General features: G+C 36.5%; 1 protein-coding gene across 1 annotated transcript in view; it reads left to right on the top strand.

Moving 5' to 3' along the window:
- Positions 1-26,276, top strand: part of map3k5 (mitogen-activated protein kinase kinase kinase 5) — a 49,661-nt gene extending 23,385 nt beyond the window's left edge. The window contains 24 exon segments of the mRNA XM_016552975.1: positions 2,577-2,683; positions 3,948-4,118; positions 4,327-4,439; positions 7,475-7,634; positions 8,968-9,121; positions 9,423-9,530; positions 11,742-11,794; positions 11,967-12,062; positions 12,494-12,575; positions 12,673-12,806; positions 14,620-14,747; positions 14,863-14,999; positions 15,188-15,293; positions 15,510-15,813; positions 17,696-17,721; positions 17,918-18,095; positions 18,397-18,565; positions 19,386-19,571; positions 21,341-21,446; positions 21,679-21,907; positions 23,559-23,671; positions 24,541-24,650; positions 24,753-24,829; positions 26,000-26,276. Coding sequence (XP_016408461.1) covers positions 2,577-2,683; positions 3,948-4,118; positions 4,327-4,439; positions 7,475-7,634; positions 8,968-9,121; positions 9,423-9,530; positions 11,742-11,794; positions 11,967-12,062; positions 12,494-12,575; positions 12,673-12,806; positions 14,620-14,747; positions 14,863-14,999; positions 15,188-15,293; positions 15,510-15,813; positions 17,696-17,721; positions 17,918-18,095; positions 18,397-18,565; positions 19,386-19,571; positions 21,341-21,446; positions 21,679-21,907; positions 23,559-23,671; positions 24,541-24,650; positions 24,753-24,829; positions 26,000-26,060 — 3,108 coding nt within the window. The 3' untranslated portion in view covers positions 26,061-26,276.
- The last annotated feature ends 377 nt before the right edge of the window (positions 26,277-26,653 follow it).

Raw genomic sequence — 26,653 nt, 5'->3', positions numbered from 1 at the left:
ATATAATATGTACAAATAAACTTTATAAACATGAAATTACATTCAACATAAAACAATAATGAAAATAAACTCAAACACAAAAATGGACTTTATGCATAACACATCCAAAGAACAAACAAACCAAACCCAGATGGTCCCCAAAACTACTTTTCCCATAATTCCTAGCAAAGGATATAAAGGACATCAGGAAATGTAGCGCTCTTTTAATAACAGGCCTTTGTTCCATGCTGCAGTCATGGATCCCGGCGGAACCACGGGTAAGATACACAATAGTTCAAAATAATTAAATAAAAAAAAATTAAACCCATCTTTGTCTAGTTGTGGTTTTATTCAATCACTAGCGTGCACTCTAGTAATGAATTGCATTGCTCTTCGATCTTTAATGCACGCATAAGGAGACAACATGCACCTCTAACAAAATGTTTTGGGTAAATAATATTAAAGAAACAAAAATAAATGCATAGAAATTTATAAACAAGCAAACAAAACAATTAATCTCTCAAACAAAACGAAATCAATTTCTCCTACAAAGAAATGAAATAAATTTAAAAAAGAAAACTAGAACAATTGAAATAAAATAGCCTATTTATTAAGTGTGGCCTTAGCCATCACAGTTCCCAAGGAAAGAATAAGCTCCTCTACCTATAGATTTCCCCTGAAGATGTCAAGGTGAGGTGTAGAGCTCGCGTTTGACTGTGCAGTAAATGCTTGAAGAGCTTGGCTCTGCTTTACGCTCGCCGCCTTCTCTTTATGTCTGGTGGAGCTGCTACTGAATGGAGGCAGACAATTTTGTAAAGACAAAATTGGTATAAATCAGCTAACCTAGCAAAATGTAGAACAATAAAAGGACTATTGGTTTTGTATGTTGAAGTTGTGTACCGATCATTTCAGTACAGATGTGCTCAAATAAATTGTTTGGACTGTTAGTGCCTTTCCTGTTAAAAATTAATAAGAGGAGAACAGGAAGTCATAAATGCTCTGCTATAACTCAGACACACCTTGGCAGTAAGTTACTTTAGAAGTAAAAAGTATGATAAATGACTGTTAACTACAGTTACGTAGTTTCCTTACCTTCTGTTACATTAATTTCTCTCCTATTAAACCAAATTCTTTCATAGTATTTATTCCTGATGCCCACTTGTAGTCAATGTTTCTTCAATGCACTAAAAACACTCATAATTTAATTTCATCACCATTTTCTTTCTTAAAGCCTCAAAATTAAATGGGTGGTTTTTGTTACTGGACTTTTAAGTTTGTGTATGTTAATTACCTCTTTATGTTTGCTAACCTCTGCATACCAGCATTGTTCAACATGGGTGGGCCATGTTACAGAATTTAGTGGGTGTTAAAGGGTTAGTTCACCCAAAAATGAAAATTAGCTTACTGTCATACACTGAAGCAGTTCCAGCGGATGACGCAGCACGTATGTGCAGCACGCGCGCCTCTGAGGTATGCTAGTCTCGCGAGTTTGTTAACAGGAGCATAGGAAGCAAAGTTTTCTTACTTTAGCAAAGGAAAACCAGTCTCCTCTTGGCTTATATCGAAATCCTCTAACATTTTTCTTTGTAAATCCTCGGATTGTACTTCTAATTAGTGACCGTTGTTTTGTTTTGTTCTCTTGTGGACTGTTCAACTGCAACACCCGCTGACTGCAATGATAGAGCTTGGAATAGCCAGGACCATTTTTAATATAACTCCAACTGGATTCGTCTGAAAGAAGAAAGTCAAATACACCTAGGATGCTTCGAGGGTAAGTAAAACACAAGCTAATTTTCATTTTCATTTTTGGGTGAACTAACCCTTTAATGTAAAAATGTGGCTGGTCATATGTTAATAACTGTAATGTCATAATCATTAAGATTTTTGGCTCATTTTTGCAGATCTGTTTTAGTATTTAGAGGTTTGACTCTTTTGGGTTTGTTTAAATGAATCATTCTTGTTTCAACTTGATTCATTGGTTCTTGTACATCATTACATTATCACCAGGCATCACATACTTGACACAGGTTTTAATAATTGGACATGAATGAAAGACTGATTCATGAATTGTTCAGTCTAATTTGCTAACATAAACGGATAAACGGACGCAAAAGAAATGTTTGTTCATGAATCAGACATTATTACTTTCAATTACTTTTGAAAATTAAAGTGTAGTGCAGTACATAATACATTGAACTTTTTTTTTTTTAAAGCTTCAAAGTGAAAGAAAATGTGTCAAAGGTTTAATTAATTATGTTTTTGTGGTTACTGATAATGTGCAGTCAGTTCAAACTATAACTCTTATTTAAGAGGGTGTCATTAATATTTTAGTGCTTTTGTTTGAATGAAGTAGGAAGCAAATACATTTTAGAATCATTGTGTCTGAACATTGTGGTTTTTTTATTATTTACTAAAGGTTTAAGAAATACAGTATACGAGGGAACTGAATGTACTTTTACGACAGAATTAGTCTTTACGGTTTTTCTTCGTATCATTTTTTCATGTGTTGCAAATGAGCGTAATTTTATAATATTGTATAATAAATATTGATTTTTTGTGAACGCTTTCTTTTTTGTTTTGTGGTTATCTGTTTGTAGGATTATGAATCCATTGTGAAGTTAGTTGAAACACTGGAAAATCTGCCGACCTTTGACCCAGTGGCTCATCCTCACATAAACTTCCACTACGCCTTTGCCCTCAACAGGTGACACTGAACATCTTACTGTGTCTTAACTAAGCACAGTTGTCCTAGGTTTACAACATCAAGTAATTTGTCTCTTTACACTGAATGTTAAAATGCTGTGTGACACCACATAATCATAATCACACTTAATCAGAATGTTTAATATACCACGATCAAAAGTTAAGATTTTTAAAAAAAAATTTGAATTAGGCCTCACTAAGCTCACCAAGGCTGCAGTTATTTGATTAAAAATACAGTAAGACCAGAAATATTGTGAAATAGCTAAATGTACCCCAGTCTTCAGTGTCACATGATCCTTGAGAAATCATTCTAATATGTGACCCTGGACCACAAAACCAGATTTAAAGGTCAATTTTTTGAAATTGAGATTTATACATCATCTGAAAGCTGAATAGATAAGCTTTCCATTGATGTATGGTTTGTTAGGAGAAGACAATATTTGGTCGAGATACAACTATTTGAAAATCTGGAATCTGAGGGTGCAAAAAAATCTAAATATTGAGAAGTTCTTAGCAATGCATATTACATAACATAAGTTTGAATATATTTACGGTAGGAAATTTACAAAATATCTTCATGGAACATGATCTTTACTTAGTATCCTAATGATTTTTGGCATAAAAGAAAAATCTATAATTTTGACCCATACAATGTATTGTGGTCTAGGGTCACATATGCTGATTTGGTCCTCAAGAAACAATGTTTCTTATGTTGAAAAGAGTTGTGCTGTTTAATAATTTGTTTTTGTTTTTCAGAATTTTTCCTGATTGTTCAAAAAGGAACAACAATTATTTGAAATTGAATACGTTTGTTGCAAAAGTATTTTCTGTCACTTTTGATCAATTGAATGTGCATCCTTAAACATCTCCAAATTTTTGAACGCAGTGTATACAGTAATGTGAAGTGGCACAATGAGATTTTACTACAAACTGAGTGAAATAGAAATAACATCCAGCACCTGGCTAGGACATGGAGTAGTATATGAATAACAATTGATATGATTTAAATCCTAAAGACCATTGATGAGAGATCTTATGAAAACATGGCCTTGTTCCAGACTCACACCATTGGTTGAGTCAGTGTTGCTTTATTGGGCTTATCCAACAAACAGTGCAGTGTTCTGAAAGCAGCACAGGGTCACGGTGTTTACACATTTTAATGAAAGTATAGTTACATATAGTTGACCGTGTCTAACATTTAATTCCAGACTATTTTGTTGGTTAATTTCTGAATTTCACAGTCTCTCTTTGGTCTGTCTCTGCAGGAGAAACCTACCAGGAGACCGACAGAAGGCTCTGGACATTATGTTGCCATTGGTGAACTCAGATGAGCAGGTGGCATCTGATATTTATTGTTTGGTAGGCCGGATCTATAAGGATATGTTCCTGGAGTCTCATTTCACCGACACGGATAGCAGAGATCAAGGCATGCACTGGTGAGGACTTGAGGGGGAATCTAACGAAAAAATTCAGGTTGCATTTCACACAAAAATCAAAATGATGTTGGGCAAACAAAATGAGATCTATTTGTAGGACCATTACAGTTTTTGACAGCTTTTGTGAGATTCACCAATAAAGTGGCCATAGTAACAGGAGCAGTGGCATTGTACTGTACTGTACTCTCTTTTTCTTTCCCATGTACAGGTTTAGAAAAGGTTTTGAATCGGAGCCCACGCTACACTCTGGTATAAACTATGCAGTGCTGCTACTGGCTGCAGGACATCAGTTTGACTCCTCCTTTGAACTGCGTAAAGTAGGTGCGTTTGATTGACAGTTTGTATAATACTGGGTTGCACTCATCTATTCAACCACTCCTATAAAAGTGGTGGGGCAAACTTTATGTATTTATTTATTCATTTATTTAAAGCACTTTTTTGGTCTGGTGTCATAAGAAATATTGGCCTGATTGTTTTTAAATTGAAATGTGGCAAAAATCAACATTTATTTTCTGGTGTCAGAAAGCACTTTCCTTAACATGAAAGACTTTCACAACATGCTTTACATCAGTAATGTGATGTATTTAAGCGAATTATTCAGCAACACAGCATTATTTTAGGATTATTCATTGTTTGGAAGGTGAAAAGTGGGCATTCCATTCCGGAATGGTGCCAAACTTGCATTTGAATATAGAGAGGATGAAAATGTTGTTTGTCGATAGTCAGACATGAACAGTGTACTTAGTTCAATTCAGTTATTTCCAATCAATCCTAGAATTAGGGATGCACAACATTATTCACAACAAGGCTTGTGAATACTGGTATTCTACCACCCCCTATACATCTTGAGAACAGATTTTAAGCATTAATGAATGCGGGTGAGGAATCCCCAAATGTGATTAAACATGGATCGGATTAGCCAGCAGCTAACATCGCTACTAACAGGTGCTCAAGGTCGAGCAGACAGCGGCATTCAGCTCAGAGCGCAGCCGAGTCCAGGATTCTGATAGTGGGTGACTCTATTATCAGAAACATCAGTAGCAGAAATACAACAACATATTGCCTTCCCCAAGCAACCGTTTCTGATGTGAACAAGGAACTTCAGAAAATTCTAATGAAGCACAAGACTGCGAATCGAATCATCATCCATGTGGGGAAGAATGATATTCGGAAAGAGCAGTCAGAACTCCTTAAGAAGGACTTCAGTGAACTCTTTGATACACTTCGAAGACTTGAAGTTCAGTCGTTCATCAGTGGAACACTCCCAGCAAGGGGAACTAATATGTTTTCACGGTTGCTTGGGCTGAACACATGGCTACAAAGAATCTGCAGCTTAAAAGGAGTCAATTTCATCGACAACTTCAATCTTTTCTGGGGCCATAGACAACTGTTTAAACTGGATGGCCTCCACCTAAACAAACTTGGTGCAAGAGTGCTAAAGGACAACATCTACTTCTCCATCCGTCATCCTTCAGTAGTGTGTGCCAAACTACTCAACCTGAATGGCACACACACACCTGGACAGAGTATGAGTGACCACAGGACTTCATATCAGCTTCCGAGTCATCATTTTATGTAAAGCACTTTGAATTACCATTGTGTATGAAATGTGCTATATAAATAAACTTGCCTTGCCTTATCGGACCAATATCGGAATCGGCCGATAATGGCTTTAAATGTAATTAATTTAATGATATTAAAAATTATGCAGATATGTCTTGCCAATAAGAGGAATACATTAACTTACATGTGCTCAGGGTGTGCTAGCGATTAGATCACGTCAGCAGTGTGGCTCATTCTTGAAGCAAAGTTTTGCCTGAATGATGATTAGATTCACTGTTTTGGATCGCTGCATTTAAACTGAGAAAGCACGTACAGAATGACGCGTTCGGTGTGTGATAGAGTAAACAGTAATATCACCTGCAGGGGCAGCAGTGACAGCCTCCCCCGGGTCCTAATGGCCGCTCAGTAAGGAGTTTTAATCTGTAGGGGGTGCTGCTGGCCTACTTCTAATAAAATGAAAGCAAAATACACAAATAATATTTAGACTGTGTTTCTGATTAAATAAAGTGGTAATTGATGCCATAAAAACATGAGTATGTTTTGAATTAAAGGTCAGCAAGCTATAGCTTACATGAACAAAAAAATCACAAACATGACACTTAAATTAAATAATGGGTTACCACTGCGTCTTTCTGAAATAAAAATGCACTGATTAATATATAGTTTATTTATAGTTATTTTCAAATCTTCAATGTACTGTAATTATAAAATAACTTTTATTATTGTTTATTTAATTCTAACAAATAAGTTCTTGTTAAAAACTAACCAAAATTAAAAATAATTATATATCGGCATCGGCTATCGGCAAAAATTAGTTGATATTTATTGGCATCGGCTATTGGCCAAAATGAGTTGATATTTATCGGCATATCGGCTATCGGCCAAAATGAGTTTATATTTATCGGCATATCGGCTATTGGCCAAAATGAGTTGATATTTATCGGCATATCGGCTATCGGCCAAAATGAGTTTATATTTATCGGCATATCGGCTATTGGCCAAAATGAGTTGATATTTATCGGCATATCGGCTATCGGCCAAAATGAGTTTATATTTATCGGCATATCGGCTATTGGCCAAAATGAGTTGATAATTATCGGCTATCAGCCAAAATGAGTTGATATTTATCGGCATATCGGCTATCGGCCAAAATGAGTTGATATTTATCTGCATATCGGATATCGGCAAAAATCCAATATCGTGCATCCCTACCTAGAATGTTTGCAGAATCTGACTTATCAATTTGTAGTGGTTCTCAAATAAACAACTCAATGATTCAGTGTGGTTGACACAGGTCTTGATAATTTTGTTACCCACACACATATGAAAAAGACTTCTGTCATTAATATATATATTAAATCAGTTGAGCTGTGCATTACATCCGAGAGATGTTTTAGTCTTTGTTTAAAACTTTAATGTATTGCTTATTGTAATTAAAAAATCTGTCTGCATTGGTTTTCTTAATTGTGCACACACAATGTCACAATATAAAAATATTAAATTGCATATTAATGTTGTCATTTTCCAAAATACTACTTTTGATACTTGATAATAAAGAGTATCCTCCTTTCTCAAATAGAGAGCATGCTCTTGTCTGTCTCATATGTGACCCTGGGCCACAAAACCAGTCATAGGGGTCAATTTTCACAGCGACTTAAGACTGCTTTTGTGCTCCAGGGTCACATATATTAGTGAGAGTAACCAACATATCATATATATATCAATATGAATAAGTCTCCCATATATTAATATGCCTCTTAATATAACATATGCACTTAATCTGTGTCTTGTAGGTGTGAAGTTGAGCAGTCTCCTGGGGAAGAAGGGCAGTTTGGATAGATTACAGAGTTACTGGGATGTGGGTTTCTTTCTCGGGGCTAGTATTCTCGCCTGTGACAACACACGAGTCATCCAGGCCTCTGAGAAACTCTTCAAACTTAAAGCTCCCATCTGGTATGTGCACACATTCGCATTTCAAAATATATATTGTGTGTTTGAGTGGTCCAGACGCTACAAATGTGTTATGTATTATTTATAGTTGGAAAAAATAATTAAAAATTAATTATTAGTGTTTGCTAAGACATTACTATTGCTATTACTATTGTTCATACTGATTTTGAACAAAAACGGTTTAGGAAATTTTAAAACTGATTTCCAGGCCTGGGAAAGTCATAGATAATACTGAAACCTTTTATTGAAGTATTTAAGTTTTTTTTTTAAGTAAGTAATGAAATAAATGATCAGTAGTAAATATTCTAATATTACCTGTAATTACCTACACTAGGGTACAGTGGGGCTAAAGTCACACACCGCAAGGAAAATGTGCTTTTCACTACTCCCACAGTGTATGAAAAAAAAATTATGTTTTTATTAAACATTGATGGAGCAGCATTTTGTGAGAAAATCAAACATAGAAGTGTTTTGTTTTGTATAACGCTCTTATACAGTATCTTAATGAGGAAAAAAAATTAACTTAAATGATTTTAGCAAATGGCTGCAATATAACAAAGAGTGAAAAATTTAAGGGGGTCTGAATACTTTCCGTACCCACTGTATATATATATATAATCCCATTATAATTTAATATGGTTTTACAGTTGAAAAAAATAAATGTATATATTTTTTTCAGTTATATGATTAATTTCTTATTTTTAAATATGGTTAAATATTATCTTTAATGTGCACACCCATCTTAATAAATGATATTAACCAACTAAATTTAACCATGTCACGTCAACAAATGGAAAAATCTGCCAACAATTATTATGCCTTTATCCATACCAGCAGGGGTGCATTTTATACCATCCTTTTACATATTCTTTAGTTATTGAAAACAGTTAAGAAAATCATTAAGAAAATCTCTCAAAATTTATTTGGTCATTTTATTGATTCTCATTCGCTACATTTAAAACAAACATTTAAATATTAGATCAAATTAGCACAGAATCACGTGCATTGCTGTTCACAATGGCATCAAGGAGCAGCCAAATTTCCATGTGCATAGTGAAGCATGAATGTTTAGAAAAGTTCTGCTGTAATTTTTGTGTGCCATCTAGCGGTTAAGAGGAGAATAGAATCAAATGTGCCTTTTGCACCTCTTAGTCCTATTATAAATTCTAAGCCATATCTAGAGACAGTATACAAACTTTGGCTTGGGCTGGCATTATAGTAATGAATTTTGAAGAGGCAAGCGCTTCTGTCTGTTAAAAGTGAGTCATACTTGTAGTCTTTTAGAGTAGGCTATTGTTCATTCATTCAGGTGTTTGTGTTTTATGTTGTATTTCAGGTATCTAGGCTCACTGGTTGAGACCATTCTCATCTATAAGCACTTTACAAAACCAACCACTGATCCACAGGCCCCTAAACAAGAGCTTGTGGACTTCTGGATGGACTTCATGGTGGAAGCCACCAAAAAGGATGTGACATCTGTCCGTTTTCCTGTATGAGCCCTCCTCACACAATGACTCTTCGGCTAAGTTGCCACATTACATTGCCACATCACAACTCTTACTGTTAGAAAGCCATTTAAGATGTTCACGTTTACATGCACTGTGTTGTTTACATGCACAAAAAAACCTGGAATAAACCCTTTTCTGGTGTGCATGTAAACATAGTCACTTAAACTCTGACAGTTTAGTAAGAGTATTGACTTGAGACACTGCCTAATGCTATTGAGCATTAATGGCATGTAAAGCATTGACTATCGTCAGAATTAATATTGCTTGTTTTTGATGTGTGCAGGTATTGATACTGGAGCCCACTAAAATGTACCAGCCATCTTACCTCTCAATCAACAACGATGTGGAAGAGAACACACTATCCATCTGGCACGTGACCCCTGATGACAAAGTAATAAAGAACTTACTATTTATCCATTCGTTCTTAAATTCAGATGTTCTTTTTTGGATTTGTGGACTTATTAAACCACTAGATCCTTACAAATCCGAACATTACAGTATTGAGTGCTGCATGTTTAAAAACATGACACTGTTCCATGTTCTACAGGTTTTATTTATTTTGAGCTTGTATAAGTTTCTTCAGTATGGGCATACTACAGTAGTCAACATTTGAAGTGGATCAAAACCTTTCTTCAAAGGTGTCCTAAAACCTAAAACCAAAATGTGTTCTTGTCTTAGTTGACTACTGTATATTCATTTTATTTGAGCTGGTCTTAAAAAAGCTCTTAAAATGTTCTTAACTTGGCAGATACTCTGTATCTAGCCTTTTTACATTTACATTACATCCAGTCATTTAGCAGATGCTTTTATCCAAAGCGACTTACAAATGAGGACAATGGAAGCAATCTAAATCAACAAAAGAGCAATGATATACAAGTGCTATAACAAGTCTCAGTTAGCTTAACGCAGCACACATCGCAAGGTTTTTTTAAAATAATAGGTAACACTTTATTTCGATAGTCCACTTTAGACATTCTATTAACAGTAAGTAACTTTGCAACTACATGTCAACTAGCAGTTAGTAGAGTATTAGTAGACTGTCTGCTTAACACTTAAGACTATCTTCTAACACTTTCTTTGTCAACTTATTCTACTAACCCTAAACCTACCGTCTACTCTGAGAGTTAGTAGACATGTAGTTGCAAATTAATGAGAATTAGTTGACATGTAGTTGACATGTAGTTACAAAGTTACTTATAGTTAGTAGAATGTCTAAAGTGGACTATCGAAATAAAGTGTAACCAAATAATATAATAAATAAAAAGAAAAGAGATAGAATAGAAAAAGAATAGAGCAAGCTAGTGTATTTTAAAATGTATTTTTTGCTTTTTAAATGTATTAATTATTAATATATAATGTTTTTAAAAACATCAACAAAAAATATGCTCAACTGGGGCTACTAAATTATGGGCCGGTACAGAATTAGCACTCAGCAACAGTGAAGTTTTGGCTGATTTTTCTAAGTTTATCCACCGTTCCCCCAAATCTAGCTGTAAACCTAAAACGTTTAGGTCCCAGGTTTACGTTTGAAATGTAACCTTATAAAACGGAGAGTTCCGGTGCTTGATTCTGATTGGCTGAGCTGCGTTCGAAGCTGTTGTAAATTACTTTACAAACATACACCTTTGTTTACTTCTGTTTGTTGCTCGGCAACCACTTTGTAGCAACCACAACTGTTTCTGAGGAGCTACATTGTTTGGTGGAAGAATACTGTTTTTATTAATATCATTACACTTTATTTGCTCTGTTTTATTTTGTGAAACATTACTACGCATATGGAATAACCGTTTTATAAAAAGCAATAAGCCCCGCTTCGTGTAGTGCTTAACAACGTCCCTTAGCTGTTATAAATTCACTGTAAACCACGGCTTCTTGGGGCTTATTGCTTTAATAAACCTAAAACATAGTTTTAGACTTTTTAGTATCATTTCAAATTGAACAATAAACTTCAAACATAGTCCAAAACTTGTGTTATAGTTATAGCTGTAAACTTAACCCATTGCCCCAAAGTTACTTTGCAAAGTTAACTATAAATGTAACATTTCAAACTTACTTTGTACATTTAACACAATCCCGAAATGTTACTATTACATTTGTAAAGTTATACTAAGGCTGGGTCTGAAAGTTGGAAAATTGTTGAAAATTGAAAAAGCTGAAGAGGTAGGAAGGCAACAAGATTTGTCTGAATCCAGTGATTGTTATTCATTTAAATATGTTTTAAACAACTTTTTAACTTTTAATTACATTTCTAGTGCGAAATTAGTATTGCTGCTTTATTTCACCAGCTGTGTATATATTAGTTGTGCTGCCTCAGAAGCCTGTCTGAAATAAGTTTTGAGAGGTAACTTCTTGCGCAAACGTTGCTTGCGAAGTCATTGTCTGACAGGGCAGTGAGGAAACAAGCCAGCCTGAATATCATGCACATCCAACAATGAGATGTAATGTAGAAAACATCGTAGTCAGTTTATGGTGAACATCATTCACTGTATCTTGCAGACTGCAAATGTTATGATGTTTTCAATGCTTATCAGTCCTGCTGAACTTTGCTAATTTATGTCATTAGCATATCTGGATGAATACAGTTTCTCTCTCTCTGTTTTAGAGTAAAGGGATCCACGAGTGGAATTTCAGTGCAGCGTCAGTGCGAGGTGTGAGGTAAATGCTGTCTTCCCTAATACGCTTTATTTTTTAAGAAAATTCATGAACTGACTTCCCTCTACTAGAAGATGAAGCAAAAGATCATATTTATATGTATAGTATGTAAATATATAATAAAAAATTTCACTTAGGATAAAGCATTTTTTAACTGTCTTTTTTTGGCATTCAGCATCTCCAAATTTAATGAGCGCAGCTGTTTTCTGTATGTGGTGAACAACTCAGAAGACTTCCAAATCTATTTCTGCACAGAGATGCACTGCAAACGGTATGTCGTGTGTGTGTTTTTGCAAATGCCTTATTTTCCCCCACATTTCATTTATTCTTCCTTACAGTGCCATAGACTCTCTTAAGGACAGAAATCGCAGGTTTGATTGTCTACTAGACTTATTCTAGAAACTAGCAATGCAAAATGCATCGGCCAATAATTCTAAAAGCATTAGACATTAGCGAATTATTAGTTAATTATTTCCTTGCAGTCATGAGTGGGCAAGAGAACGAGACAAACGTTACAAACTCATGCAATGAGAAAATGTATACTATGTGTAGGGCATACAATAATGAGGTCTGAAAGTAATCACAGTGTGCATCTTTGTGTATTTAAAGCATGAGCACCGTCCTTTAATTAATTAGACTTTATTTGTTGTAAATTGTGATCATGTCAGTGTATGTGTTTTGATGATGCTCTGTGTTGCGTAGGTTCTGTGATCTGGTAAACACGCTCACTGAGGAGGCCTGGAAAGGCTCAGACGAGACTGAGTGTGAATCAGAGGCTTTAGAGGTAAATAATGATTGTTGCATACATTTGTTATATATATAGTACTGAACAACAGGGAGGTAAGACCGTGAGTGATTTGTGTGTTCTTGTGTGCCTGCAGTATGATTATGAATACGATGAGCATGGAGAGAGGGTGGTTCTGGGTAAGGGCACATTTGGGGTAGTCTATGCCGGTCGTGACCTCAGTAACCAGGTGCGCTTAGCCATCAAAGAGATTCCTGAACGGGACAGTAGGTGAGCCACAGTTTCCTTTTCCCATTATTCTGGAAGGAAATTTTATTTCACTTTGAAATCAAATTCTTTCGGATAGGAATGTCTTTCTTTGCAGTGACTTATAGCCATCAAAGAGATTCCTGAACGGGACAGTAGGTGAGCCACAGTTTCCTTTTTCCCATTATTCTGGAAGGAAATTTTATTTCACTTTGAAATCAAATTCTTTCGGATAGGAATGTCTTTCTTTGCAGTGACTTATTTATTTATTTATTTATTTATTTTTTACAACATTTTGACAAGGTTGACAATTTTGCCCTTTATTGAATACTATAACAAAAGGTACTTTTCTCATTGCATAGCCTGGAAAACTTTCATGAAGACTGGCCACAGTGTCATAATTTTCATACCAGTGTTGTGCGGTTGGACGCTAGGTTGATTTCAGACATTAAAAAAAGTTAAATATTAAATTGTATTTACCAAACCTTAATATTTTAAGCATTCAGGGATGCCACTCGTTGCATCAAATTCAGCATTGTCCTATATTCCAAAAAAAAAATAAAGTAAGTATCCCATATCAAATCAATACAGTATGCGATTTGATCTATAAATGTACAGTGTTACAATGAGAATGTCATAATAGTGAATGAAAGTCAATTTCACAAGAAATGGCAGAGAAGCACAAAATCACTGGGCAGAGAATAGGCGCATTTCCATTATCCTTCAAATTGAAATTGCGAATTGAAAATACGCCTAATGGAAACGCGTCAATTTCGCAAAAACGCCCATATATCGCAAAAAAGTTTTTACGCCCGCATGAGCTGGTTTTTCAGGCAATGCGAAAAAGGAATAATTCGCAAAACTGCAATGGAAATGGCTTTTTCGCATTTACAGGTCACATGGCGTATGTAAAAAGTCATATGATCATTCTTCAACGTAACCTCCAAGAAACACTTCATACATGGCCGCTCTCCAGTATAAGGGGCTTTCCCTACCGTTAATGCTTAGACAATTTACACTGCACACGTCTGCCACTGAAGCTGATTGCGGCCACAATACTTGTGTTTATTCCAGAATCCAGCCTCTCCACGCACGTTTCTGAAGCGGCTCCCTGTGCTGCTTCTGTAAAGATACACGCATACGCCTCCAGTTTTGCGCATCGTGTGTGTGTGTGCGCGCGCGCGAGCGAGAGAGAGAAGTCTTGAGTTGTGTGTGTGTGTGCGTGTGCGTGTGCGTGCGCGTGCGTGTGCGTGCGTGCGTGCGCGTGCGTGTCTAGTCGGCCAAATTAGTTTTGCCATTATGCTGCTATCCGTAAAGCATCAGACTTTTCATCTGAGGGTTTATAAATAATATACATGAATGTACAATATTCATGTGTCCTTACGATACGATTAAGCAGATGAAAATAGAAACAAGAGAAATGCATGCAATCACACAGCAATAGTTTATCTAACAGCACACATAATGGCTCTGTGTTGATAGATATTCACAGCCTCTGCATGAAGAAATCGCCCTGCATAAACACCTCAAGCACAAGAACATCGTGCAGTACCTAGGCTCCATCAGCGAGAACGGCTTCATCAAGATCTTCATGCGTGCGTGTGCGTGCGTGCGTGCGCGTGCGTGTCTAGTCGGCCAAATTAGTTTTGCCATTATGCTGCTATCCGTAAAGCATCAGACTTTTCATCTGAGGGTTTATAAATAATATACATGAATGTACAATATTCATGTGTCCTTACGATACGATTAAGCAGATGAAAATAGAAACAAGAGAAATGCATGCAATCACACAGCAATAGTTTATCTAACAGCACACGTAACGGCTCTGTGTTGATAGATATTCACAGCCTCTGCATGAAGAAATCGCCCTGCATAAACACCTCAAGCACAAGAACATCGTGCAGTACCTAGGCTCCATCAGCGAGAACGGCTTCATCAAGATCTTCATGGAGCAGGTGCCTGGAGGTGAGACAGACTCGTTAGACCTTTATAGTGTACTTACAGGTACACATCTTTAGGCCAGAATTCATCTGTTTTATTCAAAATGTAAAATATATTTGTATTTTTCTGTGAATCACAGGCAGTCTGTCAGCATTGCTCAGGTCGAAGTGGGGTCCTCTAAAAAACAATGAGCCAACTATAGGTTTCTACACCAAACAGATACTGGAGGGTCTCAAATACCTGCATGACAACCAGATAGTTCACAGAGACATAAAGGTAATAACACTTTCATTATAAAATGAGGCGTACACGTAAATGTTTCGAGAGCCTCAGCTGTACACATGCCATATGCATTATTAGGCCTTTATATTACTGCATTATTTGGATCTCATTCGGATTTCTTTGAGATTCTGAAATTGCACAGAGGAGTGATTGATGCAATTACTAACTTTCATGACCTACAGGGGGATAATGTCTTGATAAACACCTACAGTGGAGTTTTGAAAATCTCTGATTTTGGAACATCCAAACGTCTTGCTGGAATAAACCCCTGCACCGAAACCTTTACTGGTACTGAGTGTATTATTTGTTTTGCCATGCATTTTTGCTTATCCTTTTGTCAGTAACAAGTTGATGTTGCTTCTATAACACCGAAGGACACAGCTATTATATGTGCTGCAGATTTGGTCTGTTGACATTGATTAATATCTTTAGAATCTTCAAAATGTTCAGTAATTACTATTATTAGCAGTTATTTATTTCTTCCATGCTGTTTGTGTATGTCAGGTACGTTACAGTACATGGCCCCTGAAATCATAGATAAAGGGCCGCGTGGCTACGGCAAGCCAGCGGACATCTGGTCTCTGGGCTGCACCATTATAGAAATGGCTACTGGGAAACCGCCCTTCTATGAGCTGGGGGAACCGCAGGCAGCAATGTTCAAGGTCAGGCGTGATTACTTTGGAAAGTGTCCTGAAGTAATCCTTTATGTTCAGAATGGATGAAATGTTCTCTGCATGGAGTAACGTCTGGCGCAATCGCAGCTTGCACTTATTAAAACAACTAGAAAACAAAGAAGTAGCATTAATAGTCATTCATTTTAGTAAACATGCTATGATAAATTTGAGCAGATTTTAATTTTTTATTGTAAAGTAGCAGAACATTAGGTCATGAAGATTGTGTGAGAAGTCGTGGAAGTTCACTGTAAGCATGTGTATGACGCCTGGATGTGTTGATTTGCTGTGTGTGTGCAGTCCGAGTCAGGGCCCCTGCTGCACGGCCGAGTGCTCCTACAAGGGCCGGAACGAGAAGTGTCGCGAGGAGTCTGAGTGCGCTCATCAGGGCATGTGTAACGGCGCCTCGGCCCAGTGCCCCACCTCAGAGCCCAAAGCCAACTTCACCGCCTGCCACGGGGACACGCAGGTCTGCCTGAACGGGGTGAGTGATCTTCACGTTAGGGCTGTCAGAATGGCTGAAAAACTAAATTCGAATTTTGTACATAAATATTATCAAAATTCGAATTATATTCGAATTTAAAATGCATAATTTCAGTTAGGGTGAAGAAAAGCTTTTGACTTCTCTCCTGAGGCCACAAGAGGGCGCATCGCGCAAAATATTACTAATGCACGTTTATTCAAAGCATAAGAACATGACCATCTGTGGGGATAATGCAAAAAGTGCATAATGTTTAAAATAATGTTTATAAACCAATTATAATTAAGTTGCTTAAACAACTATAAACAAAACAGCATCATGGTGATAGATGTCCCTCTAGAAAATGTGTGAAATATGCGTTCTGTATGAACGGCTTGGTTTCGGTTTTAATGTAAACAAGATCTTCTCCGCATTGATGTTCTCTTTTTTCCCGCTATATTTTGAATGAACAACGCAGCAGTGCCGCATCTAGTGGCTTCAACTGGATAGGCTAACAAAAACATTAAAATGCAACGACACTTACATCGTCATCGCATCTCGTGCGCCGCTGATAAGGCTGCCTGACGCACACCTAAAATTCGAATGCAACGTTTTTGCATTCGAATGTGGATTTTTACTTTAAATTCGACGAATATTCGAAATTCAAAAAAAAATTTGACAGCCCTAGTGTGTGTGTTATATAGGCCTTATATATTACTACTTATATTAGCCCTTATACCAAGCAATGATTTCAGTTGGTACATTCCATGAATAGGGAACAAATAAAAGGACTCTATTATATGTTAGATTAAACTCAGCAAAAAGAAATGCCCTCTCGCTTTCAACTGCTTTTATTTCTTATTAAATCTGCTTTTAGTTTTTATTTTGGACATAACTCTCTTGGCTGTTTCCAATGACTAAATTAATACAGATTTTCACATAAACTGTTGAATTTTCAGATCATTTAATAAACAATTGCAAAACATATTTACATATGTCAGAGATTTCACCTGCTTAATTTTCTCCCATTAGAAAATGTTGCACTACTTAAAATTGTTACATACAAAAAGTGACACCCAAAATCATTTAGACAACATGATGGGGGAACAAGTAATTTCAGAATTTAGTATTTAATTACAGAATTTATGAAAAAAATTATTGAGATCAATTTATCTTTAATTTATGGTAAATACATTAATATCTGGTCCCAACTAAATAGGCCAGAATGAGTGGCTGGATAATTTAGGCTACTAAATGAATTTTAGTTTTGTTACTTTCAAATCTGTTACCAATTTTGGTGTATTTTTATTGTATTTATTTAATTTGATCGATTTTATATTTTAGTTTTGTAATGCCTATTTAATGTTTATTGTTGAACTGAAAACACACAGCAGAGTTTTGAACTGTGTTCAGATTCAAAGCAAATTAAGAGCTGCTCTTTGCTGAAAAAGAAAGAAAAATATAGTTTCCATCACATCGCTGTGTTGCCTCCCTTGTTTTATGATGGAATTTTTTCCCCCTCTCTGCTGATTATTTTGTGAATTATGTCTTCTCATCTTTTTTGCAGCTCTTACACCAGGTCCTGGTGAGTCTTGTCTGTTTTGCATATAAACAGCATTAATATTATTTTTTTAATATTTAAGTTCAGTCAATGTGCAAAAGATGCAAGGTCAACTGAAAATGATCATTGGTCGTTTTAGTTTAGCTTTTCTATGCTCAGAACTATGCTTCAGGAGAGTGTGCGATGTATGAAGGGACATTATGCTGGTCATGTCTTGTAGAGTATCTGCGTAGCATATCTCTTCCCGTTCCCGTTGTGGTCGAGGACACCAGCAGCAGCAGCGAATATGGATCTGTCTCACCTGACAATGAGCTCTGCACAAACCCCTTCAGCTTCAAGCCTAGCACCAAGTGCTACAGCGAGAGAGAGGTCAAAGGCCACCGCTCCCTCTTCCTGAGGTCAGCAGAGAGTATGAAGATTCATTCCAGCGTAGATAATGCCCTATTATGTTGCAGTGTACCATTTGTTTTGCATTGAGTAGAAAACTTAAATGTGAAGTCGGCTGATGAAGAGCCTGCATGCTCGAAACGTCGAACATTCTTTGGTGTTGCCGACTTTACATTTAATTTTTCTACTTGTTTTTTAGTCGCGCACCCATTTGAGATTGATGTGCGTGCTTTTGTTTGCATTTTTGCATTGAGTGCATCTACTTGTAGTAAATCTAGTAGTAAAAGTATACTCCTCCACACATTGTTGCAGTATTCCTGTGGAGAACTTTGAAGACCACAGCGCACCACCTTCCCCAGAAGAGAAGGACTCTGGTTTCTTCATGCTGAGGAAAGACAGTGAAAGGAGAGCGACTTTACACCGAATCCTGACTGAGGACCGAGAGAAAATAGTGCTTCACCTGCTAGAAGCGCTCACACAGGTGAACCCGAAAACAACATCTTGTGTGATTGACAGCAAAACGAGCCATAAGTATTCTTACAGAACGGAGAGTTCCGGTGCTTGATTCTGATTGGCTGAGCCGCGTTCGAAGCTGTTGTAAATTACTCTACAAACACACACCTTTGTTTACTTCTGTGTGTTGCTCGGCAACCACTTTGTTGGAACCACAACTGTTTCTGAGGAACTACATTGTTTGGTGGAAGAATACTGTTTTTATTATCATTACACTTTATTTGCTCTGTTTTATTTTGTGAAACATTACTACGCATATGGAATAACCGTTTTATAAAATCAATAATCCCTGTGAAGCTGTGGTTTACAGTGAATTTATAACAGCTAAGGGGGTTTTAGGCACGACGCGACAATGCCCCTTAGCTGTTATAAATTCACTGTAACCCACGGCTTCTTGGGGCTTATTGCTTTATTTTAACACAAGCGACAGTTCAATAAAGTCAGTAAAGATGATTCTAAACCAAATCACTGAACAGCTCTAGTCACTTTATTTTGCATGCCAGGGATCTTCTAAAAGAAGTTTGACACCTTATACGTTTAAATGTCATAATAAATTTGTAAAAACGTTTTGCTGAAAATTTCTTTAACATTTTCATTATATGGTAACCTTTTTTATAAAAGCAATGAGATGCTTTGTAAATGTTGTCACTCTGCTGCACATAATGATTCTTTTACCTGGAATTAGTGCAAGTACAACATCAGAGAAATAATTATTTTTAATAAGATTGTGTTCATGCAGTCCTACGAAATCTTTACGTGCTTTGTGTCCCTTTTCTGTCTCAATACAGGGGTCTGAGGAGACCAAACTGAAGCATCAGCATGTCTCCACACTGGTTACAAGTCTGGGAGATTTTGTGAGGATGGCGGACAGAAAAATAATTGCCAGCACCCTCTCTCAGCTCAAACTAGAGCTTGACTTTGACAGCACAGCCATCAGCCAACTCCAGGTGGCGCTCTTCAGCTTCCAGGATGCAGTGAGTGTCTAGCCAAAGCCATCTGATGAACTGCGCTCACAAATATTGCACAAATTTCATAGTCAAAAAAAACGTCAGTAGTGTAGCGATGTATAAAGCACTGTTCACGCAGACGTCACTTTCAAACCAAGCAGCTTTCTGTCGGTCAATGCAGCAAATTCACAAAATCTGAATGAAATCTGCATGGGGAACTTTTTTTGCCCTTGTGCGAAACTCCCAATCGCACAGACTCCTATTGAAATGAATGGAATTTGCAGGTGACATTTCACAGAGCAATGGTAAATGTGAACGCACCTTAATTAATCTCTTAATCTCTAATCTTTTTGTATTCTATATATGTGTTTTCTTTTTATTTATTATACAATTAACAAAAGCAAAAAAGGCCTCTAACACTAGCTTGCTCTGTTCTTTTTCTATTCTATCTGTTTCCTTTTTATTTATTATATAATTAAAAAAAACCTTGCTATGTGTACTGCATTAAGCTAACAGTCACTTGTCATAGCACTTGCATATCATTGCTCTTTTGTTGATTTTGATTGCTTCCATTGTCCTCTAGGGCTGTAAAAAAAAAAATCGAATTTCGAATATTCGTCGAATTAAAAAAAAAATAATCCACATTCGAATGCAAAAACGTTGTATTCGAATTTTAGGTCTGCGTCAGCCGTCAGGCAGCCTATCAGTGGTGCACGAGATGCGATGATGATGTAAGTGTCATTGCATTTGAATGCTTTTGTTAGCCTGTCCAGTTGAACCCACTAGATGCTGCGCCGCTACGTTGTTCATTCATATATTGCGGAAAACGAGAGCATCAGTGCATTCATTATTTTAAACATTATGCACTTTTTTTTTCTCCAAAGATAGTAGTGTTATTTTATTACGCTTTGAAGAAACGTGCATAATATTTTGCTCGATGCGCCCTCTTGTGGCCTCAGGAGAGAAGCCAAAAGCTTCCCCCCTGACTGAAATTATGCCTTTTAAATTCGAATAGAATTCGAATATAATATTTAAGTAGAAAATTCGAATTTAGTTTTTCAGTCATTTTGACAGCCCCAGATGTGTGCAGCGCATTTTATGGATTCGAATATAATTTGAATTTTGATAATATTTAAGTAGAAAATTCTAATTTAGTTTTTCAGTCCCACGCCACACAGTGAAAAATACGTCGTGGTGCAAGGAGGACACTGACAACGCTCCGACAGACAAAACAGAGCAGGTTCCTTCTGGTACGAAACAAAGTGTTAGCTTTCAAATTTGATCATTTTTAAAGAAATTTAAATGATAAATACCGCTCTGTGGCTCTTTAATGTGTTGCGACAGAACCTTGTAGCGACTCAGCGGCTCAGTTCAAGTGGTTTAAAGCATGAAATAAACATGAATGAACATCAGAAGGTATTGGTGGAAAAAATGGTGGAAAGACATCAGTACACACCGTTTTTCAAGTTTAAGTCCACCCACATTAATCTACTCTCCTGTCTGGTTTGTTTGTCGGACAGAAATGGCGGATTCAGCATTATGATTGGTCAGATCACCTGTCAGTCAAGCTCCCTGCGAAGCGTCAATTGATCAAAATCCTGCCCTATTTTGTTACTTCATGCTTCACCTGAAGTGATCACATTATGGTATTAAAATGTGTTGCGAATGCCATTTTATGTAGTCTTGAAAAACTCAATAATGACTTTTTCCCTGAAGTTTGAATTTAAGTGTGATTTTTCAATAAAACTCTTAAAGTTCATTATAGTAAACGGGAATAGCATTTTGTGTTTCTCCAGGTAAATAAAGTCCTGCATAACCACAACATAAAGCCGCACTGGATGTTTGCTCTGGATAACATCATTCGAAAGGCTGTACAGACTGCCATCATCATATTAGTACCTGGTAAACAGCAATGGTTTCTATTTAAAACAATCCATTTTCTTGGCTGCTGTTCATTTATGGCAGGGAATTTGAAGGCCCCCAGTGCTGCGCATTTTGGATGTCCTGAACTGAATTGACTCTTCAGCTTACTGAGATCTGACCTGGTTGTGTCCAGTAAATGACATCCAAGATGTGCAGCCCTGGGGAGGCTCCAGGAACCGTTGATTTGATGTGTGTGTTTGTTCGCTCTCAGAATTGCGGCCACACTTCACGCTGGCGTCTGAGAGCGACCCCGCTGAGCAAGAGGACATTGATGACGACACAGTTCCCCTTAAGGATATAGCGCCACCTATCGCTCATCATGACGACACTGTGGCCACATCTGGAGTGAGCACGCTCAGTTCATCAGTTTCCCATGAGTCTCAGAGCGCTCAGCGATCGATTAGCATGGAGCTGGGTCGCATGAAGCTAGAAACCAAGAGGTAAGTGCTGGTGTTTTGTTTTATTTGCAGCTCTAATATACAGCATTGGGTGAATTTGTACACATGCGAATGATAATGACAGACTCTGATGGTCTGTAACAAATAATGCCAGTCAGCAAATGAGACTCCTCTGACTGCGGTGTGGTGTAGGGGTTAGTTTTACTTTTTGTATATAATTAAAGTGAATGGTTAATGGGTCTCTCACACCCCAAGAATGTCATTAAAACACCATGAAGTATCACATAGATTGTCCATATGACTCCTGCTTTATTCCAGGCATTCTGAAGTAATTCGATAGCTATTTGTGAAGAACAAACCCAGACCCAAGTCATTATTCCACTGTAGCTCTCAAATCTTGCTCTCGCTTCCACGATTTTAAACACATTGAGATAGGACTGTTAACAATAATTCTCTGATAATCAATTAATCTGTTGATTATTTCTTATGAATCGAACCAAAAACCTACAATTTTTTTTTTCTACATTTTCTGTATTTCATTAAAAAATATATTCTGTTTAGTTTTGGCCCCCAAACAATGGTAGAGCAGTTAAATGTTCTTCTGGAGTACACACATTCACTCTGAACATGAGCTCCTTTCATATAGAGATTCTGGAAAAGTGCTGAGAAAATTGTTCTGGTAATCCGGGGATTTTGCTCATTCACACAGATCCCATATGTGACCCTGGGCCACAAAACCAGTCACAAGGGTCAATTTTTCGAAATTGAGATTTATACATCATCTGAAAGCTGAATAAATAAGCTTTCCATTGATGTGTGGTTTGTTAGGATAGGACAATATTTGGCCGAGATACAACTATTTGAAAATCTGGAATCTGAGGGTGCAAAAAAATCTAAATATTGAGAAAATCATCTTCAAAGTTGTCCAAATGAAGTTCTTAGCAATGCATATTACTAATCAAAAATTAAGTTTTGATATATTTACGGTAGGAAATTTACAAAATATCTTCATGGAACATGATCTTTACTTAATATCCTAATGATTTTTGGCATAAAAGAAAAATCGATAATTTTGACCCATACAATGTATTGTTGGCTATTGCTACAAATATACCCCAGCGACTTAAGACTGCTTTTGTGCTCCAGGGTCACATATGATCCCATAAAGATGAAGTGGCATTTTTCCCATAAAGACTATGTGAAATATAATGTATTTATTGAGTAGCCCTGCTCATTCATTTTTATGTTGTTCTCACATAAACAACTGCATTGTGTATGTTATCGGTCAAATAGTGGCAGAATAAATGTTATCACTATGACAGATCCTACAGAATCTGGCTCGCGTTCAATCACGTTCAAGTTTTAATCCTGGGAATGTCCTGAGCCTGGGAGCGAATTTTCCGGCATTCACACAAAACGCTATTCTGAGTTTGCAGTCGGTTACAACAGCCGTGGGTTAAAAAACTGACAAAACAACTACTATTTGCAGAAATTGCTCGACGAGTGCTATATAAACATACAAACAAATATAAGCCATTTATGTCGACATATAGATTAGTATGCACAGAGCGGTGCTCTCAGGACACTTGTGCGTTTATTTGCATTAAGTCATATGTTTAACCACTCCAGACGAATTCCGTCATGATCTAAAGTTATGGACTTGCATATGACTGTGTTGGTTTGTGTGCTGTAGGCTGCTGGAGGAATTAATAGAGAAGGAGAGAGAGTATCAGGCCATCTTACAGCAAGTGCTGGAGGAGAGAGAACAAGAGATCAAACTATTGAAGAGTCGATCCGGGCCTGCTGGTGAATCTAATACACACACACTCACACACACATGCTATTCAAGCTCCAGACTGCAACTAAAAAGATCGAAGAGAGAAAAGCCAAAACAGTCTTGAATATAAATGACCTGCGAGTGTCAACATCGATCGCAGAAAAACTGTTTAAAGCTGGTAGTTTGTGCTCACAAATCACATTTGTGATCCTGGAGCACAAAACCAGTCATAAGGGTCAATTTTTCGAAATTGAGATGTATACATCATCTGAAAGTTGAATAAATAAGCTTTCCATTGATGTGTGGTTTGTTAGGATAGGACAATATTTGGCTGAGATACAACTATTTGAAAATCTGGAATCTGAGGGTGCAAAAAAATCTAAATATTGAGAAAATCATCTTTAAAGTTGTCCAAATGAAGTTCTTAGCAATGCATATTACTAATCAAAAATTAAGTTTTGATATATTTACAGTAGGAAATGTACAAAACATCTTCATGGAACATGATCTTTACTTAATATCCTAATGATTTTTGGCATAAAAGAATGCTACAAATATACCCCAGCGACTTAAGACATTTTAAAATGTGATACTGCTCTGTGGTACTTTGCTGTAGAAATTATATATACATGAGCAGCTTTCGTGAGAAAGTGTTCGACAAACACAGACTGCCTGCCTCCACTGTCTTAACTCATTTCATAAGTTAATTAGAAAAAACATCATCATAGATAACAATCGTCTTTGTGATGTGACTTTGCATTTGCAGAGAAAATTGCTTTAATCAGATGGTTGTTTTTCATTTCTGTATTTTGTATTTCACCTCTTGCTATGTATTAAATCATTACGCTAGAATATATTTAACCTGATGAACACTACAGTCTAACTCTGTTTATGGCAGATGTTCCTGCACACTTCATGAGCACAAGTAGTTCATTGGAGCGAGAGGGAGACCAGGGACTTCTGGAATGGCTTAAACACCACGGGGCCGATGCAGATTCCATAGAGAGGGTAATATACAGAAAATAACTCAATTTGGTCACCAAACACTGAACATAAAAGCTGTGCTGTATGTATAAACAGATAATGGCATATTTTCTGTCCATATCACAGATTATAGCTGAAGATTACAGTCTTGATGACATCCTTCATTATGTCACAAGAGACGACTTGAAGACTTTGAGATTACGGTGCGTGAACATTTCTGATATTCTGATATTTGTCTCTTTTTTTAAGCTTATGTTTACTACAACTTCTCAAAAACTGCCAAGGACATTTATAGGTTTTATTTCTAATATTCAGTACACTACTGTTCAGAAAGTTAGGATCAGTAAATTGTTTTTATGTTTTTAAAATAAGATTTAACTAGGATGCATTTATTTTAGTTCTGTGAAATTATTAAATTGCATCCATTGTTTACATAATATATGTGTGTGTATTGTGTATATTTATTATGTGAATATAAATACACATGCATGTATATATTTAAGAAAAATGTTGTTTTTATATAATTTATATATATATATATATATATACACACACACACACATGTAAATATTTATACTTTATATACTTAATGTGTATGTATTTATATATACATAATAAATATACACAGTACACAAACATATATTATGTAAACAAAAACCTTTATTTTGGATGTTTGACAGCACTAATTTATTTAAAAAAAACTAATATTGTGAAATACAACAATTTAACTGTTTTCTGTTTTAATACATGTTTAATACATTTGCCATTAATCCAGTCATCAGTGTCACATTAAAACAGCATTTATTTGAAACAGTTGCTGTGGTGTGTAGTTTCTGCATTATTTTTTGCAGTGTGGCGTCTGCTGAAACAATATCAAAAAAAGCCTCAATGCAATTTATTAACAGTCTTTTGCAATGTAAGCTTGTATAACGAAGCATTGAATTGTGGCATAAACTGCTTGTTCGTTGTTTAGAAGAAGAAGAAGAAAAAAAGACGTTGTGTGTGTGGGACAGACACACAAACACTTTCTATTGAATAAATCTAAATGAAATGAGTGTTATATTCTGTCATTTGTGTATGGATACCATTTCTTTGTAAATAAATTTAGTTTAGATGTAAATGTGGCCCTTCTCCACACATAAATTGTTTCATGATGATAAAGTTCTTGGTAAATATTCTCAGTGGCACACTCTTAATAAACATTTTTATAATTAAATGGACATTTTAAAGGAAATATTCAATGTTGTAGTGATGCTGTGGTTTTGTATACTGGCATTGTTTACATTAGCTCTAGGATTATTACATTTCTCTGCTATGCACAGTCACGAGTAGTGTGTGATTGTGTTTGTTTTTTTCCTGTCTTGTGTTTCCAGAGGTGGAGTCCTATGTAAACTCTGGAAGGCTATCAGCGAGCACAGAAAGAAGCCGGGCTGAAGACGATAGCGATATATATGTGCCATCCAGACCCTGCTCACGCGTTTGAGACATAACCAAATATTTAATGGGATCAATTCAAGTCTTTGTGATAATTCATATCGCATGTAAATACGTGTTTTACCTTTTTGATTCGTCTGTGAGATTGCAGTTGTACATTAAAGGGTTAGTTCACCCAAAAATGAAAATTGGGCTGTATTTTACTCACCCCCGATGCATCCTAGGTGTATATGACTTTCTTCTTTCAGACGAATCCAGTCGGAGTTATATTAAAAATTGTCTTTGATCTTTCAAGCTGTTTAATGCCACTCAGCAGGTGTTGCATGCATCAGTCCAAAAGAACTTAAATAAAAAGCGCCCATCCATAAAAAAAAATGTCTCACACGGCTCCGGGGGGGAGAACAAAGGTCTCCTGTAGCGAATCAATGCGTTTTTGTAAGAAAAATATCTATATTCAAAACGTAATAATCACTTGAATCTAGCTTGCGCTCACTGATGTAAACAGTTCCGTGTACAACTGTTGGCGCAAGCTACATTAAAGTGATTATTACGTTTTGAATATGGATATTTTTCTTACAAAAACGCATCGATTC

This window comes from Sinocyclocheilus rhinocerous, unplaced genomic scaffold, assembly GCF_001515625.1.
Source record: "Sinocyclocheilus rhinocerous isolate Xijiao unplaced genomic scaffold, SAMN03320098_v1.1 scaffold1246, whole genome shotgun sequence".
In the NCBI taxonomy this organism is placed as follows: domain Eukaryota; kingdom Metazoa; phylum Chordata; class Actinopteri; order Cypriniformes; family Cyprinidae; genus Sinocyclocheilus; species Sinocyclocheilus rhinocerous.
This window is presented reverse-complemented; position numbering and strand designations above follow the sequence as displayed.